At 46.5% G+C, this 20,462-nt stretch overlaps 1 protein-coding gene across 2 annotated transcripts in view; it reads right to left on the bottom strand.

The window, feature by feature from the left end:
* Positions 1-319: 319 nt before the first annotated feature.
* Positions 320-20,462, bottom strand: part of PRRT3 (proline rich transmembrane protein 3) — a 56,861-nt gene continuing 36,718 nt past the window's right edge. For both annotated transcript variants that reach the window (XM_073569637.1, XM_073569638.1), the window contains exons 3-4: positions 17,101-17,247; positions 320-4,336 (exon numbers count right to left, since the gene is read on the bottom strand). In XM_073569637.1, the coding sequence (XP_073425738.1) occupies positions 2,310-4,336; positions 17,101-17,247 (2,174 nt within the window). In that variant the 3' untranslated portion in view covers positions 320-2,309. The remainder of the gene's footprint in view (positions 4,337-17,100; positions 17,248-20,462) is intronic.

The raw sequence follows: 20,462 nt of genomic DNA, 5'->3' as shown, positions 1-20,462 counted from the left end.
TACATATGTGTATGTCTATTTCCCCTTATTTCTCTAATTGGTGATGTGCAATATTTTATATGTGGTTCTAAAAATAAAGTCTTTTTCATATTAGTAAAAGAGCCTTTTAATCATCTTTTTTGTGGATATGCTTGTGATAGGTGCAGAGACTGGTGGAAGCGGGAGAGCGCCGTACACTGAACTTCCCCCGGGCACAGGACTTGATAGCAGCCGGCGGGTCACGCGGGTGTCGAACAAGTTTAGTATCTCAGTCCTGGACAACCCCTTTAAGTAGCCTTTTCAATGCTGTTGCTGTGAGCGGCACTTAAATAAGGACGCGTTTAAGTTTTTAAAGACATATTTTATTGTATGTACAGGTGTAATTTGGCACACGGCATGGCTGGCCTACCAAGCCTTGACACTTGGGTATATAGAAATACGGCTCCTGTGCAGCGGGAAAGAGAAGCGCGGCCCCCGCGTACGTAGGTGGCGCTCTCGCTTAGATTGTCACAGCTTACATCACAGTCTACACCACTGTCACGTTCCCGACGTCCCGGGATTGTGCCTCAGCTGCCTTGAAAATTCCTCTCCGACTCGGGGAGGCCGTATAAATCCAGCAATGACTACGACGTCAGAGATTGCTGGTGCGACAGAAGCCACGAGGAGTGGACGTATATACAGACCGGGTACGGCGGCCGCACGCTACAAGGTTACGATAAGTACTGGATACAGTATACGGTCGGCCTAGGTGGCATTACTGACGGTTAACAGGGTCCATCACCTGCTCACAGGGCAGGATGTTAAAGGGGGGCTCCACCAAAGTGTATTTTAGGAAAAATCTCTTACTAACGCTGACTAAGATGGCGGGGCTGCTGCTTTTTTTTCCTGCTCGGCTGTCCGTACATTGCCAAAGTGACAGGCAATTTGCTAGATCCGCTGCCAGCCTGCCAGGGTGAGAGGGGTTAGAGAATATCTGGGTGGAGTCCAGACTCAGGGGGTGTGGCTTGTGCTGACAGCGATTAAAGCAGCCGCCACCAATGGGGGCAAAACGTGATTTATTTTTTTTTTTTAGGAAAGTAGTGGAATCCTCGAACTGGTCCGTCATACTGGTAACATAAGATGCTGCCACTTTGTTCCTTTATTAAAACTGCCATAATGCATGTGAACATCACCCGCAGTAGAGGGAATGGCCTGGCCAAATGATCTGATCTGTCATGGACATCTGGGTTCCTAGATCCAAACTGAAGAAGGAGAAGAACCCTTTGGCACGGTGCAGAGACTTCTCCTTCTGGAAAGCGATGACAGATTGCTAAGAAATAGTGTTCATTGACCCTAGAAGAAATCTCTGTGCAGTGCTAAAGGGGCCCCATCTCTCGACAGAGCGCTGTAATTGGAAATCAATGGTGACTGAAGGATCTCAGACGTCACCAATGTCTTCTCCCCATGTGTATCTTTGATCATTTTGACCTGATTTCCTTTTTGGTTTTGGGTTTCCTCTCTGTAATGGGGTCTACATCAGCCACGTGGCCCCGTAGTTGGTTGGGAGGGTTTATTTATTTAACGTCTCCGTACACATTCGACAAAAGTCAACTGAAGCCGCCCATGTCACAGGATGGGCCAACAGTCTAGGGTGTGTGTTGGCCTCCAAATCTCCTCTCGAAATTTTCCACAACCCTACCAAAAGTAAGTTTAACATAATCAGAACTTTCCACAGGTGGGTTCAGAAGTTATTTTGCGCCCCCCCAGAGGCCCGGAGCTGCCGGTTTGCTCACACATGTAGTGACAACGTCCGTTTTTTCGTAGCATATTTTTTACCCATTTTTTTCTACACTTTTAGATTTCTTTTAGTCTGATTGTCATTAACCACTTTGCCTTTTTTTTGGTCAGGGGTGACAGTATAGGCCTCAAAATATTTGTCATGGAAACATCGTACCGTTGTGGGGGTAACGTACCATGTCCTTTAGTCGGTTGTTTAAAACAATACTATTTTATAGGGTTAAAGTCCGACAGAAATTCAAGAGTTCTGCCTTTTAAGTGCTTTTTATAAGACAATACAATAGACAGGCGTCCATCTTGTAATCCCCAAAAAATAAGAGTCCAGTGGAAGTCACACATGGCAACCCAAAATAAATACATAGAAAACAGTTCTGTAACAAAAAGCAGATATATGGCGATTCCTAAAACACAGGCGCAGTGTGCTTATGACATAATATCCGACTAGAGGTCGGGGCGTCTCCTCTATGATATTATAGAAATGTTCTTTCGTTTAAAAAAAACAGGCACCTTTCCCTTTTTTTCTTTTACGACAAGTCATTGGTGGAAGCACCGGCTCACAGTTCGATGGTCTCGCTGGCAATACTGTGTGAATCTGTGGTTTGACTTCTTTCCATAAGTCTCCTCCCAAAACTTTTCTCGGGCTCACTGCTCTTGGACATGATGCTAGGTTGAGATCCTTGCTTTAGAAGTTGGGTGGTTGGAGCATCTTCAAGGGGAAGACTTTCAACAGAAGATAGTCCATGGCGCCAAGGATTCCAGCTGATTTTGATCGACCCTTTCGAAACGCTGTCCATGGAGCTGACCGACACGACGGCATCGGTGGTAAGATCCCGAGGAAGCTCTTTGCTTTGCTCAAGGCTTTCACTTGGAGAGTCGGCATCGGTGGTGGAGTTACACTTGGCCGTGCTGTACATGTAGTCGGGGTTGCTGCATCTTCTCATTTTCAAGTCAGAAGAGATGAGCGGGTCTACAGTCTGGTTCAGAGCAGAACATTCTTTCAAGGAAGAACAAGACTCCTGCCGGGTCAAGTAACTAGGATATTGGAGACTGGAGTCTAGGAATATGCTATCTCTTACCAGATGTTCTCGAAACAATGCCTCGTCGATGCTTCTACTCAGATTGATAGGAGATGGTGGACGAAACTCTAGATCTGTCAGTGACAGCATTGACTCCTTCTCAAAACAAATACTTGTGTAAGAACGTCCCATGGTCACATTTTGAGATTTGGGGCCAAATACAGAATCGGGTTTAGGTCTGAAGAGGGGAGATGATGACTGACTATTGTTCCCGATGGCGGCACCACTCTTAGTCTCATTGTTTTCCTTGATGATCCTAAGAGGAACGTTCTCGGCTTGGTTGCGGATGAGGTTTTTGCTGATGTTGTTGTTTACCATCCTGTCTTGAATGCTGTTTGTCCAGTCGTAGCAGTTGTTTGGATATTCTGGAACGTCGCTTTTCTTGTAGGTGCAGAAATAGCTGATGATTTTGGACCAGCAGGTATGATCATTACTGCTGCACTGGAGGCAGAAGCTGTGGGAAGCTACAAAGATCATGGAGAAGCAAAGAGCCAATTCGAATATTCGAAACCAAAACTGAAGGAACCACCAGGACCAGGAAAATGTATTCTTTTTGCCGAGTAATCCATACAGCCACAATATTGCATAGACCTGTAAAGCACAACATAAAAGTCCAAAAATACTGCCCACTATTAACACTCTGGATGATGTAAACATGCACTTAATACTCCTTTCTTGGGTCTGAACCACCACAATATCTTCAGCGGTTGGTGATGCTCGTTGTGTCTCATTTACAATTTCTTTACTACTCTTGCTTAGCTGGTGATATGCTACAAAATTGCCAACCATTAAAAAAATACCCCATGAAATGGAGAGGATCTGTAAGACCATGTTTACGGAAGGATTCAGAAGATGGGTTAAGAGATCGGCACTTAGAAGGACGATGAAATGAATGACTGCTATGACGGCAAGCAAGGCAAGGCTCTGGAACTTTGGGGGTAGCACTTGAAGACGGGCAATCTTCAGGACCAACAGCACCAAAGTAGCAAATGCCGTTAGCATGAGTGGGAAAGTCACATTGTACAGTACCAGGGCAACAGGTTGCGTAATCTTCATCCTTGTCCCATAGGGGTCAAGAAGAAAGAAGACCCCTCGGAGGACTCCAATGACAAACAAGAGGGCATTGGCCAGAATGATGTATGGGAGATAGGACACTCGAAGAATAGGAGATCCAATAAGGTTGATGAGAGCAATGACTGATAATAGCAAGAAGAGGATGCCAGTCCCGTAAACGTGCATATCCCAGGCAAAGCTGAGGGTGCGTTGTAGGTCATCCCACTTTAGTAGAGTGTAATTGGCTCCCACAAATTCGCATGTGCCGCCCTTCTTGGAGCACATTTGAGAGTCCATGGTTGGTTTTTTGGAAGGATAGTTGGTTGGGACATCGATGACCTTGGGACGATGAAAGGCTCTCTGAGTTGTGACTCTTATCTCTCCTCTGCGCCCATTCCTCTTGGTTCCATTTGGGGCCACTTTAGTTTCTTCTAAAGTGTCTGGCACTGGGCCTGAAGGAAAAAAAGAGACAAAAAGGTTAATTAAGAAAACAGATAAGAAAAAGAAACCACTTGTTCTAAGGGCCCCCATACACATTAGCCCAATCTCTCCTGACAACCCCATGCACAGTACAGCTGGCCATACCTATAAGATGACTGTCGACCAGTTGATGCTTTGGCTGACAGCCACATAAGCCGATTCTCCCATACACATAGAGTTCACGCTATAATTACCCCTGCCATCGCTGAATGGATTATTGGCCCCCCGGCAGCTGGGGTACATGTCCTTATTGCCCAGTCTTCCCCATACCTATACCCCTGCTCAGCTCAGCATTGCTGTATCACACAGCAGGCTCAGATACACCGGCTCAGGAATCCTGGAGTCTATTGGATGAGGAATTTAGCGTGTGCTCGGCTTAGGTACACAGATGCGGCTTGTTGCTCTATTCGAGCATTATGCTGCGGATATATTACTTACCACCTTATTGATGGTAAAACTTCTCTCAGAAGAAACGTTTGTGATAAATGCAGTGTAGTTGTATATTCCTGCGAGCTATAATCCATCAGGGCCTTAATGCTGAGACGGGACGGTCCTAATGTACCAGTGAAACGTCTGCATTCCTCGGCCCTATAGTCATAGTCGTGTGCGGAGTACAATGAGCCACATTCATAGCGGCGGTCCTGGGCCCTTATGTGAGATGTTACTTTACCCTATGTCATGCTATGGAGCTGATTCATGCTCGGGTCGGGATTGTGTCCTGCTTTACGCACCAGCAGTTACCATGGGGCCGCACATAACATACAGTTTTCTAAACCGAAAATTTATAAACAAGTAAAAATCAGAAATGGCTCCTGACAGTTTGATGGACAGTTTGTAATATGAAAATTTCTATCGCCTGAGGGATTAATCGTAATGATAATGTCACCTCCATACTCCTGTACCTGACATACCGGACACCTGGGCCCCCGTGCAAACCGTGTAGCCCCCTCCTGCGTGCCATTTATAATACTGGTGGCCCAAATGCAAGTACTACCTTTGACCCCTTTTTGAAAATTTTCATCCATAGGCATGCCGCGTTTTTACAGCTTACACCCCTCCATTCCCCATTTCTTGCTCTCTTATTCCAATTCCTTGCAAGGTGATGGGAGTCTTCGACAGCACATGTGAAAAAGACTTGGGTATACTAATAGATCACAGACTGAATATGAGTCAACAGTGTGATGCAGCAGCAAAAAAGGCAAATGCAATTCTAGGATGTATTAACAGAAGCATACAGTCTAGATCACGTGAAGTCATTATTGCCCTCTACTCCTCTTTGGTCAGACCTCATCTGGAATATTGTGTCCAGTTTTGGGCACCACATTTTAAAAAAGACATCAACAAACTGGAGCAAGTTCAGAAAAGAGCGACCAGAATGGTGACCGGTCTGCAAACCCTGTCTTATGAGGAAAGGTTGCAGGATTTGGGATTGTTTAGCTTGCAAAAGAGAAGACTGAGAGGAGACTTAATAGCTGTCTACGAATATCTAAAGGGCTGTCACATTGTAGAAGGATCAACTTTATTCTCATTTGCACAAGGAAAGACTAGAAGCAATGGGATGAAACTGAATGGGAGGAGACACAGATTAGATATTAGAAAAAACTTTTTGACAGTTAGAGTGATCAATGAGTGGAACAAGCTGCCACGAGAAGTGGTGAGTTCTCCTTCAATGGAAGTCTTCAAACAGAGGCTGGACAGACATCTGACTGGGATGATTTAGCGAATCCTGCTTTGAGCAGGGGGTTGGACCAGATGACCCAGGAGGTCCCTTCCAACTCTATGATTCTATGACACGTTTTGCAATGGACCCTGTAGAAGAAGGCATGTTTGTCAATTCTCTCAGGAGCGCCCGAAGAGTTGGCAAATCTCCTGGGTACAAATTCTCTCAAAAACTACTTCTTGGAGGGTTTGGTGGTGCTGGTGCCCAAAAAACACATTCAGGCAGCGTGAAAGAGGTACCGCGATCTATTTGATTCCAAAAAAGTATGGAACAAGGCCCCTATTGGCCATCCCCCATTAAATGAGCTTCATCCATTGTAGCTGCCATGATCTCGCCAAGAAAAAAAAGGGGCCAAAAAGTGAGTGCCCCCATATAGAAGTAAAGGAGAGTGACTATACTACATTTGATTTATCCCCTCTGTGTAAACAAAGCCATATAGCAGTCTGCCTGGCTCCTCTCCGTGTGCACCTTCCTCCTGTACAAGGCTATAGGGGTGCACAATCAATGAGCGTCAAGTTGAATATTGTCCGTCCTGCACCCAGCGTGGTGACGGGCAGATCACAGGCAGTGCCGGCCATTACAATACAAATCACACGGCAAGTTACATAAGAGGGATGAGCTCATCGGTGTATTCAAGGGCATTCAAATCCAATCTCCAGGTCACAGTGAAAGAAAACAGGATTTGATAGGGATTAGGTCGGACCAGGGGAGGGGGGTCACACAATAAGATCAGTGACGTTACTGCAGAGCGCTCAGGGTGCAGCGACAGCTTCTATTTCTGCTGCATCTGAAGATGCTTTCTCTGGAGGACATCTGTAATAACTATTGAGGTGACGCTTAAAGGGGTGTTATCGAGACCTTTAATATTACTGACAGGTCATCAATGTCTCTGATCATCTGATTGAAGCGGCATAGTCCTATACTTATTCATAAGGGCTGTGAATGGTACTGTAAGTTATCCTATTGACTTGTTGAGAGAGCTTGCAGTACCATTCGTGACCACAACACAATGTGTGGCGCTGTAGCATTACTGGAGCACTGCGATCCCATCAATCAGCTGATTGGCCGGGGTGCTGGGAGTTGGCCCTCCGCTATTGATGGTTTGCACTAAAAAAATTGCAGAAAAAATGGATTAGGTAGTGAGGTTTGAAGTAGGATAAGAAACAGGTGTAAAAAGTAGATGTTTACAACTTCAGCTCTAAACTTGGGAGAACACAGGTCCAGTTGTGTCTGGAGACTCCAAACCACTTCTTATTGTCCCCCACCACCCAAATGTCTTCCTAGATCCAGTCCCTGATGCCAAAGGGGGCCCAAAACCACTATGCCAACTAAGTGAGCACCAATAGTATAACTGGTGCATGGAAGTTGAGGGGGGGGGCATGTTACAGATTTTACATTGGACATTGGACACGTTTGCTGTCTTAAGACCCCCGTACACAATTAAGAATAGTCTTCCAAAGTTTGGTCGGACTGACTGACCACCTGATGCGTACGGAGGTCTCCTGACTTTCCCCGAAGAGATTATGTTGGGGGAAAGAAGCACAAGCTGGTTGAATTTCAACGTCCGATCCCCTTGTTCTCAGGGGAGATAAGTGGCTCTCGGTGATGTCTGGCAAAAACTTACTCCCATCTCCTTATTGGAAACATGCATGCTTATCTGACACGAGCGTGCATGTCTATCGGGTGCTTGGAGGAGGAGGCTGTCAGCACAACCAGGTTTCTAATCTCTAGTATTTGGTTGCAGCCTCCTTGGCTCGTGTCTTCTGTTTGTCTAGCTCAAATAAACTGTTCGGTAACATTATGAAAATTCCTCCTGCACCGACCCATTTCCCTCGGGCCTCTTGACATTAGGGCTTGCGGCAGCTTTTGATTGTTCTTTACCTCCTTTTTGACTTGGGTGGGCTCCAGTAGACTAAACCTTTCCATAGTTCTCAGCGAGGAAAGACCAAAGTTATGCTGTAGAGGAATGAAGGTTCTTGATGAGGTGATGGAAACGTTCTTGCAGATGCTTCCAGTCGATCTGTCCCCAGCTCGGGCAGGTCAATGACTCGGGGGTCTCTACAGGGGCAACGTGTAGGGGGTCTCTACAGGGGCAACGTGTAACGTTTCCAGCTGGAGACTAATGGGTTTTGTGTTATCGAATAAGTGAGTGCAGCAGATCACGGCCCGGGGACAAGTCACTCGATGCTCCTTGATCTACCAACTGCACGTCAAGTCACGAGAGTGGGCAAAGTGCCAAAATATTACTGCCGTCACGGGGTCTTTAATGTCCTTAAAACAATCCGCTTGTCACCTCTTCTAAGATAAGCAAATATAGAAGTGGGACAGACATTGAGGCTGTCGGTGACTGGTGGAAAGATGTCTTATCCAAACAAAGAGTGGTGGACATGTCTACTATATGTGTATACAGTAGGGCCAATCCATAACGAAAAGCACTGGTATCTCTAATAGGGCGACACACGGCAGGTGGAGCCGGAGTTGACTCACTCCATTATTGTGCTTCCAACAAGTGACCATAAATGGTCCTTTTACACTCAAAATTGTAACGAACTGCTTAATAAATGTGGGCCACAGTAGGTATTGGACAGAGTATTATGCCTCTCCGCCCCCAAATGAAAATGTAAAAAGTTCCTACATTAACCCATTAAGAACATTATTTTACGGGCGTTCTATAATCATCTGAAATCCTTTCAATCTAACAGCGTTTTCCATTTTTTACAACCACATAGAAAATTTAGCTTTATCACGGGTTGTACGTCTATTGCGATCACACTGGCATCTGTGGCTGTAACCACCAAGTGTTCACTTTCCCTACAGCACCTCCGCAGGAGAAACAAAGCATTACAATGAAATTCTTAGCTCCAAAGCTTTACTTTTTTTGATTTTATAACAGTCCAAAACGTGGTAAAATTTAGTAAGAGACATGAATTTTTGAACTGGCATAAGAAGTTCCAAAAATTATCCCTCCCTCTCCATTAGAAAAATGCAACTCTCATTTTGAAGTAACATTATTCTAGGGGTGTTTCAGGTACATGAAGGATCAGAAATCATTTAACGTGCTGCGGTTTGATGGAATTTGGGTCCTGAGACCCTTGCCGCTTGGTGAAAGTCTTCTTCAGAGTGCTTACTTATGGCACCCTTAAGTGCTCATCTCCTGCATGGCCGCTTGCACAAAGCCTTCTGTTAAAGAAGTTTAGAAGATTAAAGTTTAGAAGATATTCCTTATCCATAGGATAGGTGATAAATTCCCGATCTACGGGGGTCCGAGCACTGCTACTTCCCCTAATCTTGAGAATGGAACGGAGGTTTAGCATGTGCACCTCTGCTCTAGTTATTCTTTATGGGACTGTTGGAATAAGATGAGACCATCGCTCAGTTCACATGGGGTTCTTCAAACATCTTGCGATCGGTGAGGGTCCCAGTAATTGGGAAGTTATCCCCTCTCCTATGGAACATCTGCAGCACGTTTCAAGGGGGAATAATGTATCAAAAATTATCGTAATTGATTGTAAGACTTTACATTTAAAGGCATTTTCCACTTTTTGCACCTCCTAAAATTAGTCTCATCAGGTCAGAACACTGTCACGTCGGCGGCAGTGACCGCCGCCGTTCCAGCAGCCGTCCATACTCACCGGCCCTCAGCTCGCCGTCCCGTGCTCGCCTCCTCCTCTTTCCCGTCCTCCCGGCGCGTGGTGCTCACGTGCGCACGCTCTAGGTCGCGGGCGCGCGCTCTGCAGGTTCCTTAACCCTGCAGCTCCCGCCCAGAGGTCTGGCCAGCCAATCAGCCCGCAGCGCATGCTATATCAGGCGTCTCCAAGATGGCAGAGACGCCTGATTATCGTGTGTTGTACCTTGCGGTACTCTGGCTAAGTTGTACTGGTTCTTCCCTGCAACTCCCTCTGTATTTCTGCCTTGCCTCAGTCCTGTACTCCTAGTTCAGTTCTGCACTTCGTCCTGTATTCTTGTCCAGTTCTATACTCCGTCTTGTACTCCTTGTTCAGTCCTGTACCCCGTCCGTCCTACGTCCCGCACTGCTTACTCTGTCCTGCACTTCACACTCAGTCCTGAACTCCTGTACTCCGTCCTGTACTCCGTTCTCGGTCCAGCACCCCATGCTCAGTCCGGTACTCCGTCCTGCACTACCTACTCAGTCCTGCACTTCGCACTCAGTCCCGTATTCCGGTACTCCGTCCTGTACTCCGTTCTCGTGTGCCTGACCCGTCCTATATCTCTGATTCGTCTTGCTCTGGTTCCACCAGTTCCTCTCTGGTCCTTTGAGCCGCCCCTCTTGGTTCTGGCTGTCGCGGTATCTGTCTTCCGAGGGTCTGCCCCTAACGGTCCCTGTATAAGGGTCGGCTCCACCTGGCGCGCTCGCCCCCGGGAGCTCCAGGTCCGCGACCCAGAGGGTCCACTCTTGGACATTACCTGTCTGGTCGTCACAAACACCAAGTGATCAAGTGTAATCTGTAAGGGGGACCGCCAGCAAGTGTCAAGTTTCCCTACAGCGCCTCCGCAGGGAAAAAAAAAGCATTGCGCTAAAATTATTAAGGACCCCCTTTTAGGAATGGATTTTAAAATGTGTTTTCTAAACTGGAGAAGATACGATTTAATACACGAGATGAAACTAATTTTATCTGTCCATGGGAATGGGAGACTCTGAGTGATGGCAGATTATGTAGTAAAAATATTTTGACCAGGAAAATGATAAATCCAGACTCAGAATCTCGACTTTCCGAGGCCGCTGTTTCCAATCAGTCTGTTTTGTAATAGGAAAATCATAACAAAATGTGACATTGATCAATATTCCAGGCGGCCGCGGGGGCGCAACACATTTGCAGCTGCTGATTTTCTCATCGGCATGCTGAGCGCCTCGGCCGAGCTGGACTGGCTGCAGAAGAGCTTGGCTGGAAGTCCCTCCGGCTCCGCCAGCAGTTATGCAACTGTTGTTATTAGGACTTAGAAGAGAAACACTGAAATCACAGAGACTCTGAAGCCGGCAGAAGCCCAGCTGCTGAGAAACTGCGCTGGGAGATAGTCAGTGACTTCTATAATAGAGCGTATACCATAGTGTAGGGAGGAGAGGAGGTGAGCTGTGCCACCGCACATTGTGAATGGTGGATCCTGTGTTATCTACTGTATATAGTGGTGTTATCAGTTACTATACAGGAGGAGGAGGTGAGCTCTGATATCACCTATAGTGAATGGTGGATCCTGTGTTATCTACTGTATATAGAGGTGTTATCAGTTATTGTACAGGAGGAGGAGGTGAGCTGTGACATCACCTATTGTGAATGGTGGATCCTGTGTTATCTACTGTATATAGAGGTGTTATCAGTCATTGTACAGGAGGAGGTGAGCTGTGATATCACCTATTGTGAATGGTGGATCCTGTGTTATCTACTGTATATAGAGGTGTTATCAGTCATTGTACAGGAGGGGGAAGAGGTGACCTGTGATATCACCTATAGTGAATGGTATATCCTGTGTTATCTACTGTATATTGAGGTGTTATCAGTCATTGACCAGAAGGAGGAGGTGAGTTGTGACATGATCTGTTGTGAATTGTGGATCCTGTGTTATCCACTGTGTATAGAGGTGTTATCAGTCATTGTACAGGAGGAGGAGGTGAGCTGTGACATGGCCTATTGTGGATGGTGGGTCCTGTGTTATATACTGTATATAGAGGTGATATCAGTCATTGACCAGAAGGAGGAGGTGAGCTGTGACATCACATATTGTGTATGGTGGATCCTATGTTATCCACTGTGTATAGAGGTGTTATGAGACATTGTACAGTAAGGGGACGAGGTGAGCTGTGACATGGCCTATTGTGAATGGTGGATCCTGTGTTATCTATTTTTATATAGAGGTTTTATCAGTCAATGAACAGGAGAAGGAGGAGGAGGTGGGCTGTGATATCATCTATTGTAAATGGTGGATCCTGTGTGAGATACATAGAAGTGCTTCTTATTAAGTGATCTCTACAGTATGGAAATGTAAAAACAATCCAGGAGTCTGATGCTGCTGTTGGGGCAGGATATGATCATGGCCACAACTGTACTATATAAACCCTGGTTTCTTTGGTTTGCAGATGGCGCAGTCAGGGTAGGGCCGGTGTGGTGTCGTCTGTTGACAGTGCATTTCCATATTCCAGCTTCCTTCCCACATGGCGGCCCACGGCCTGCTACATTCCAGGCTTCGTGCCCGCTTGTTGTGACTGCACAGTGTGTACGCAGCCGCGGAGCCTTGGGCAGGTTGAAACAAACACTTTATAACAACAAGAGATGAATAAAGAGATGAAATTGATATCCACGTCAGACTGGGGGCATCCAGCAGCCCCTCCGATCAGCTGTGACACAATGTGAGGAGCCAGAACAGCACAGCTCCGTATGGGAGCTGAGCTGCAGTACCCGAGATCGTCCACCCCACATTGTGTGGTGCTGTGCTGTTCTGGTTCTACACATTGGGCACTTCTGGTGACCATGACACCTACAAACAGCTGACCGCTGCGGGTGCCGGGTTTCGGATCACCACCACCAGTGTTATCTTACAAACCTCTCTTATCCATATCATCGTCTTCTTCAGCCCCTCCAAATGCGAAACACAGTAATCTGCTCAGCTCCCCCTAGTGGTGACTGCAGGCAGCCGTAATATTGGCATTTATTTTAACTCTAGCGTTCTGAATCAGTAAAACTCATCTCCAATGAGATTAGATAAAAAATAAAGTTGCCTAAAAGATGGGTACCCGAAAAGAATGGGTCCAGGGGGATCCATCCCTCTAAGTGCAATGATGGCTGCAGCGCTCCATGCTGATTGTCTGCAGGTATTAATCTAATTTCTGGCCCCGATCCCGATGTATAATCTGACTACACTCTCCTTCCAGTATACGCACGTATGTTTTCGGTTTACATTTCCTGACATCTGCAGTGAACCGTCCGGTGCGGCGCTCTGTAATCAATGTCGCAGAGACTGGGCCCTTTATATCGGTAATTCATCCAGCAGAGCTCGGGGCCACGTGATTGGGAGTCGCCAGCTCCCATAATACGTTGCACAAATGTGGCTGCCGCGTGTTTGCGGGTTACCAAGCTGTTTTCCATTTGGATGTGACATAATCGGGATCCTGTGATGGCGAACGCTCAAGAAATGATCCCTGTGAACGCGAGCAGACGGCGGCGGCGGCCGGGGGCCATTTATAGAGAAAGCAGACGTTGTTTACCAGAGCGGTAGACTCGAGATAAATCTGCATCTTGTCGAAACGGACGTGATATCGGGCGCTCACGGGGCGGCGATGTACAGAGCGGCTGACAGCCCCGCGGCAGAACCGCAAACACTTTACCTGGATTCGCTGCGGATCTGCTGTACTTACGGGTTTTATGCTTTTTATACGAAATCACTGAAAACTAGTCGCACTTTGGCCCCTCAGTCCTTCCTGTGCTGCACTTTACTATGGCCGCCTTCTAACCCTAACCCATCCTAAAGGTTCATGCACATGGCCGAATTATCCTTGTGCATGAACCGTGATAGCTGCCCATATATATAGTCTAGATTGTGCCGCGATTACACGCCGGTGAACTGCAGTACCTGACACAGCCCATGGACAGGGGTGGCGCTGTTTTTGAAAGAAAGCCGTCATTTTCTAATCCCTTTAATTTCCTGGAGTAGTTGAGGGAGAAAAGGAAATAAATTATATATGGTGCTGGATTGAAATTTCCAGTAGTGATGGCATCACATCAACATTAATCTCCAGATTTATCATAGATCCTGGGCCTCTGACCGATCATGTACCAGTTATAATACCGCGGTCTTCTTACGTGGCAGAGTCGTTTTTGTGTCCCCCTGGAGCTGCAGCTTCTACCTTTCCATCCCCTGTAGCTACATACCGGCTCCGTAGTCTGGGTCTCAAACCAAAAACTTTGTAGCCAAGCTTCTCGAAATGAACGTCTCATGCCAGTCTTAATGCCGGACTCGTACAGAAGGCAGCCATAAGTGCTGCCGAGCAAGGACAGCCAGTAATGGGGGTGCGTTTCCTGATCAGCACTGTGGCCCCTTTATTTTCAGGACCCTTACCAATCATAAAGCGATATCCCGTCACTTTAGAAGATACAAATACCCCTATAACTCCATGACTGATTCTCCAGCACAGTGCTGGCGAGGGGTACACAGTTCTGGGGGACAGTAAGCCCACCCTATGTGCTCTCCTTGTCGTGATGGAGTCGGCCTTGCACAAATCTTTTTTTTTAATGAAAACGCCTAAGGAATATCCGTCCCGCCGTCAGATAAGTTACACTAAGCTCTTCGGTGACACGGGGGTCAGGAAGTGGGGTATGTATTTGGTGAATGGCGCCCTCCAGCCGTCTTATACTTTCCTCTGTGACATCTGCTTCAGATTTAGGAAATCTCCCGCAGAATTCATATATTTGTTGTGGGTTTATTTGTCCGCAGAGGTTAACACTGATCACATGCCGAGGTACGAGGCGGTCTCCTGCCAAACAGCGCACTGTGTTAATGCCGCTAACTCACAACTTCCCAGTGAAAACAAGGCCTGGAGATGGGAAGGATGCGTCTCCTGGTTCAGATTAAGAAGCTCAGATCCTTCATTCACCTCTCGTGCCCTGTAGATCGCCTCGCTCTCCCTCCTGCGCATGGTGTAGACAGTCACAGAGCGCTCGTAGCCATCGTGTCACTTGTAACATACCCTTAGAAATGTCTGATACGTGGGCAACCAAACAGATGACAGAAACGTGCAACTGATAGCATCCAATCACCGGCACCGGGAACAACTGATCGGCGGTGCTGCCGGGGATCGTACCCCAAAACTATCTATTTCCGCCCTGCCATATGAAGTGTTCTTGATGAAGTTTTGGACTCAGGTCTATTAATCTTTATGGTGGAAAGTCTGGAGTAGCTAAGCTTTGCTTCACCCCCTTTTTCACTGCAGATGGGGCCTCCATTCTCCCTCCCGGGGGTCCGGCCCCATCCGTCGTCCAGACTCTGAGTCATTTCCTACAGAAGAAACTGTGGAATTACAGCAGCCTGACACCTGCGCCCGCTCTACAGTAATCGAGACCGTCTGTGTTCTTTCAATTGTCTGTTTCAGGTTTCTACCCTGGAGATGTCATATCTGGGCTGGAGCTCAGGACGTGGAAGGCAATTCTCTTTATAATAAAGGATTTGCTCGTCCCAGAAATGCCCTGATTGTCTTCCCAAACCTCACTGAGGCCTGTGGCAGCTGTCAGAGAGGCTCACCCCATATCAAAATTAGGATCCTTGTTGTAAGTCACATCATTGCACACCCCACTCCAGAAGGAGGCAATAAATAAAGGAGCTGTCTCATAGCATACAACCTCGTAAATAAAGGTGATCAACTGATCGCCAGCTCCAGCTTCAGTTGGCTGCTTACTTTCCCTGCAGTGGCCACTACAGGGGAAATGGAGAATTACATGTGGTCATTCTACTGAATGGTTGGCAATGTGATATATGAATGACCCAGGTCTGCCATAGTGAGAGTCACTGTTCTTTACTCTGGCTCATGGAGGGGACATGACATGAAGACTTCCATTCTGATGTCCGTACTATATTTAAATCTGGGCTTTTCCTTACTAATTATTTACCATGTATGAGCATTAGTAGTATATGAGGAGAGTCGGCAATCCCCCCCATCAAGAAGAAATGAAGGGATAACCCAGCCCCCTGCCAGAACGCCAAACTCGCTCCCCTTCCATCTGTTTCTTGTTACTCGTTTCAGTCCGCCTTGCGTTCGCAGCCCCTCATCATGGAGAGAATGAAAACCAGTCCTCAGAGTCTCTGCAGTAGTAAGGTCCTTTGTCTTACCACTCCCAGCCAGAAGTTTTCATGCTCCATCAGTGACTGAATTCATGAGGTGTGGATGTTGGGTCTAGATGTACCAAGCCACATCTACAGTATCTATCTATCTATCTATCTATCTATCTATCTATCTATCTGTCTATCTATCTATTTATCTAATCCCCTAAAAAATCCAAAGAACCTCCTTTTTTTGCTTCGGTCAAGTGATTGGATCCCTGTAGATATGTTTATATTATATTGTAGCAAAGCCAGGTAGGCTAGGATTAAATCCTGGCTCTACAGGTTCTGATTAGATCACCTGGATAGCCCTGTGCATAAACAGGCTAGCTGTATTCTTTAGTCAGTCAGCTGGGGGAAGCTGAACACACTGGATGTGTCTTGAAGCTGTAAAGGGAGATATGCCACTATCCCTCTCTTGGAATTCTGGAAATAACAGGATCAATACCCATGTTAATAATCTGCAAATAAAGAGAAAATGAGTGCCATGTGCAAAAATCCCTGCACTTATAGCCATGGCTGCTATCAATGAGGTTACTAAGGGTTGCACCAGGCAGCATGTTGCCCGTATTACTATTAGCAGCTTGGGTGGCCAAAACCTGCTCCCATGGCTGCAGCATCTCCAGACTTATCTCCCATCGGGCCTAAACCTACTCCCATGGCTGCAGCATCTCCAGACTTATCTCCCATCTGGGACGTCATTGGTCGACGATTACATATGAGCTGCCAGCAGCGGATCTTGATGATTTGCCCAAGTGCATTCAGTGGCAGAACCTTCCTCAGACGACCATTAATAACCTCACTGATAGCAGGGCAGCCGAGGCTGGAAGTGCTGGGATTTCTTATATCCCAGACTGAATAATTTGCGAGATTTTATTTCTATTTCTCCATTATTTGAAGATCAGTAAAGTCTCCATTCTGTGATTTCCAGAATTACATGACTTTTCCTTCTTGGAGTTGCAATTTCAATGTTGAGGAGTGTAGATTATTTAGCTCGTTCTTTATTTTCCTGTCTGGGCAGCTCTTTATTTTTGGATTATTCTGCGTTTTGATCTATTCACCAGCAGATTCCTAATTGAAAGCAGGTTTTACAGGGAGACAATGGAGCAGACGCTCAGGAGGCTCCTGATCATGGGAGCAGGATCTCAGGTCTGATGGCGGAGTGCGGCTTTACATAAGGGGTTAACATCCTACCTTGCTGCTTGGTCACCAACGTCCTCCATGTTGTCGACAGGACGAGTCCAGGAGGCGCACTGCCAATAATGGGATCTCTTTGGGTTAGAGGGGTCACTTTTCCAGGCAGTGTCGAAGGTTTCTCTGCTTCTTGAGCTTTTTCAGGATCTATGGGTAGACGGACAGTTTTCGATCACTTATTAATGTATGGAACGGGACAAGATGGTTTAGAGGAAAATATCATGGACATGACAACTATTGCCCCAAATTATCAATTTGGAAAACAAACAACAAAACCTGGAAGAATGGTGTAGTTCCCATAGCAACAGCACCCAAATGCACCCTCCAATGTACATTCTGTAGGACATCTAACTTACTTACCAAAAAAATAAGCCAAACCTCCAGGACAGGACACCCTGCCCACTCTCGCATGTGGTTTATTATTAACATTTTTTATTGATTTGACATTTTGGCTATACTTTGCACATTTAAAGGGGACCTGTCTTCAGGTCAAAAGTGTTTAGTTTTTTAGCTTGTTTTACTCCCGCTGGTCCCCTGAGTATTCTGTTCTTTGTTTTTTTAAAATCTGCCATACGGTTCCAGAGATATAAGGCTTTTTTTCAATGCTACCTTTCATGGTCTTTAACGAGGGGGTGTGGCTCACTGGGTAATTATGCAGAGCAGACAAAACCTGTGAGCCACGCCCCCTTAGGGAAGACCATGAAAATTAGCACTAAATATAAAAAGGCCCGTATCTCTGGAACCGTATATCGGATTTACAAAAAACAAAAACTGCAGTACTCAGTGGCGCAGTGAGAATAAAATAAGCTAAAATATTAAATACTTATGACCTGATGACAGTTTGCCATTAAATGTGCAATGTGGAGCCAAAAGGGGAGCAGCAGGAACTAAATAAGAACAGAAACTACGGTAGCTGCTTTGGATCATGTGACAAGTTCTCTTTAAACAGCGCTGCTATTCTTGTTTGTCATTATCTCTACGTATCTAAAGAACGGATTGAAACCCCTAACATTCGGAGGATTTTTAATAAGCTAATTATTGCCAGTATATTATTGGCTCTCTCATTTTACTTTTGGATGCGCGATTCACATATAGTGACACATTGTTTCGTCACATCTTTTGCCTGCCCACTGGAATGAAAATACCGATCGGAGGCGTCTAGGACTCCTGCTGCTCCAAATCCGAGAGAGCGAGGCCTCCAGCACAAGTGAGAGAAAACACAACCTCGTTCATCAAGATTCATGCAAATAAGCCATAAAACAAGGAGATGATATTGAATGTAATATAATCACACTCTCTTATAATATAATGACATCTCTCTTATAATCTCTAAAGACAATGAAATCCTGTCTTAAAGGGAATGTGTCATAATTCTGCAATTAGACATGGTTTAAATCGAGCTTTTATGTTTCATTTTTTCAAATTACTATCACTATATATAAAAAAAAAAAATCTGAAATCTTGCAATTTTGATACTGGCCACTAGGCCTTATACTACACTGGCATGTCCTGTTCTATACAGGATACTTTTTAGCAGTTTCATTATCACCACAGACAGAATCCCAATAACAGGTAACACCTCTATATACAGTAGATAACACAAGATCCACCATTCACAATAGGCTATATCACAGCTCACCTCCTCCCTCTCCTGTACAATGATAACACCTCTATATACAGCTGATAACACAGGATCCCACCATTTACAAAAGGTGATGTTACAGCTCACCTCCTCCTCCTGTACAATGACTGATAACACCTCTATATACAGTAGATAACACAGTATTCACCATTTATAATAGGTGATGTCACAGCTCACCCCCTCCTGTACAATGACAGATAACACTTCTATATACCGTAGATAACACACGACCCACCATTGACAATAGGTGATGTCACAGCTCACCTCTTCCTCCTGTACAATGACAGATAACACCTCTATATACAGCTGATAACACAGGATCCATCATTCACATTAGAGGATGTCACAGATCACCTCCTCCCCCACCCTCCAAAATGACCTCTTCCCAGATTGAAGTGGGTCACCCTCCAGTCCCAGGGCAGTGGGGTACTCGGTACCGGGCCGGTGTCAGGGGGAAAGTATCACGGCAGCTGTGACCCGGTCCGTGGCCCTGGGCGCCCAATATCAATAGTGGTGTGTGGTTAATGGAATTGAATAGTTCATGATGCCACCTGTGGTGTTCGGCAAGGGAGATGTTAAGCCGACGCTGCAGACAGATCCTCTGGGACAGATGGTGGGATGCAGCAATGGTGGTATAGCCCTCCACAGGCAGGGCTGTTGTCCCATGGCAGTGTAGATTTGGGGACACCTTGATGGTGTAGTGTCTGGCACAGGGAATGTAGCAGGTGCTGGCGGACGCAAGAAGGAATGGAGGACACCAGGGCTTGCAGTTTCAACGCTTTACTCACAGTTCTTGGTAACCACTGGTGCCCGCTTCCATGCCGTGTCCTCCGGGGCAGAGACTCAATCAACCTCCCGGGCAAGTTAGGCTTCTCCTCTCCAACATGTACCTTTCCTGAACGACTCCTCTATTGCGCCTTTAGTGTGAAGAGCTCCAGTACCGCGGTACTCCGAAGTTCCTCCTGTCAGATGTTCCTAAAAACTCTACTTGTATGACAGACAGCTGTAGCCTCTCTCGGGGACTCCTTTCTCCAGAGTCCTGGCTCTCTATTCAGTTGCTGTTGTGCCCCAAGTCTTGGATGGGAGTAGTGCATTTACAGCCAACTACTCCACCGGTGTCTGCTGCAGAACCATAAGTGTCCATACAACCTCGGGGACCGGGCCCCGGCCTTGCGCTGAGAACCTATAGGCAGGGTTCCTCTTCCAACCCACAACTCCTCTCTGTTCTCTCTACTCCTTTGTTCCGCGCTGTTCCTACTCTCTCTCTTATGGAAGCTTAGGTTGCAGTTCTACGTCTTTCTCCTTCTGTTCCTTTCCCAGTGCCAGCTGACTCAGATCACAGAGACAGCTGCAGCAATCCTTCATCCATCCCTTCCTCCAGGGATCCGTCCTCAGTCTCTCCTGACTGACTGACCCTCTAGACTGATCTGTAATTCTAAACTTTCCCACTCTTTTATATCCAACTCCACCCACCTCCCAGCACATCTCGTGTTACGAAGCAAGGACCCACGAAAGGTGCTCTGATATCCTCTAAGTATGGAGCCGCAATCCGGTCCATTGCTGAACTATCCTGTGTGTGGGTGCAGGTGTTGGAGTGTGGAAAGGAGTTCCCAACTTACCTAGTTGGTGGGGCACTACACCTTAGGAGAAGGTGCAGTACCTCTGTGGCGACTGAGCCTCAGGGGCGCCACAGGAGCATGCTTCCATACAAATAGTGTCT

The sequence above is a fragment of the Dendrobates tinctorius genome, unplaced genomic scaffold (genome assembly GCF_039654945.1).
Source record: "Dendrobates tinctorius isolate UK_male_01 unplaced genomic scaffold, ASM3965494v1 ptg000027l, whole genome shotgun sequence".
NCBI lineage: Eukaryota > Metazoa > Chordata > Amphibia > Anura > Dendrobatidae > Dendrobates > Dendrobates tinctorius.
This window is presented reverse-complemented; position numbering and strand designations above follow the sequence as displayed.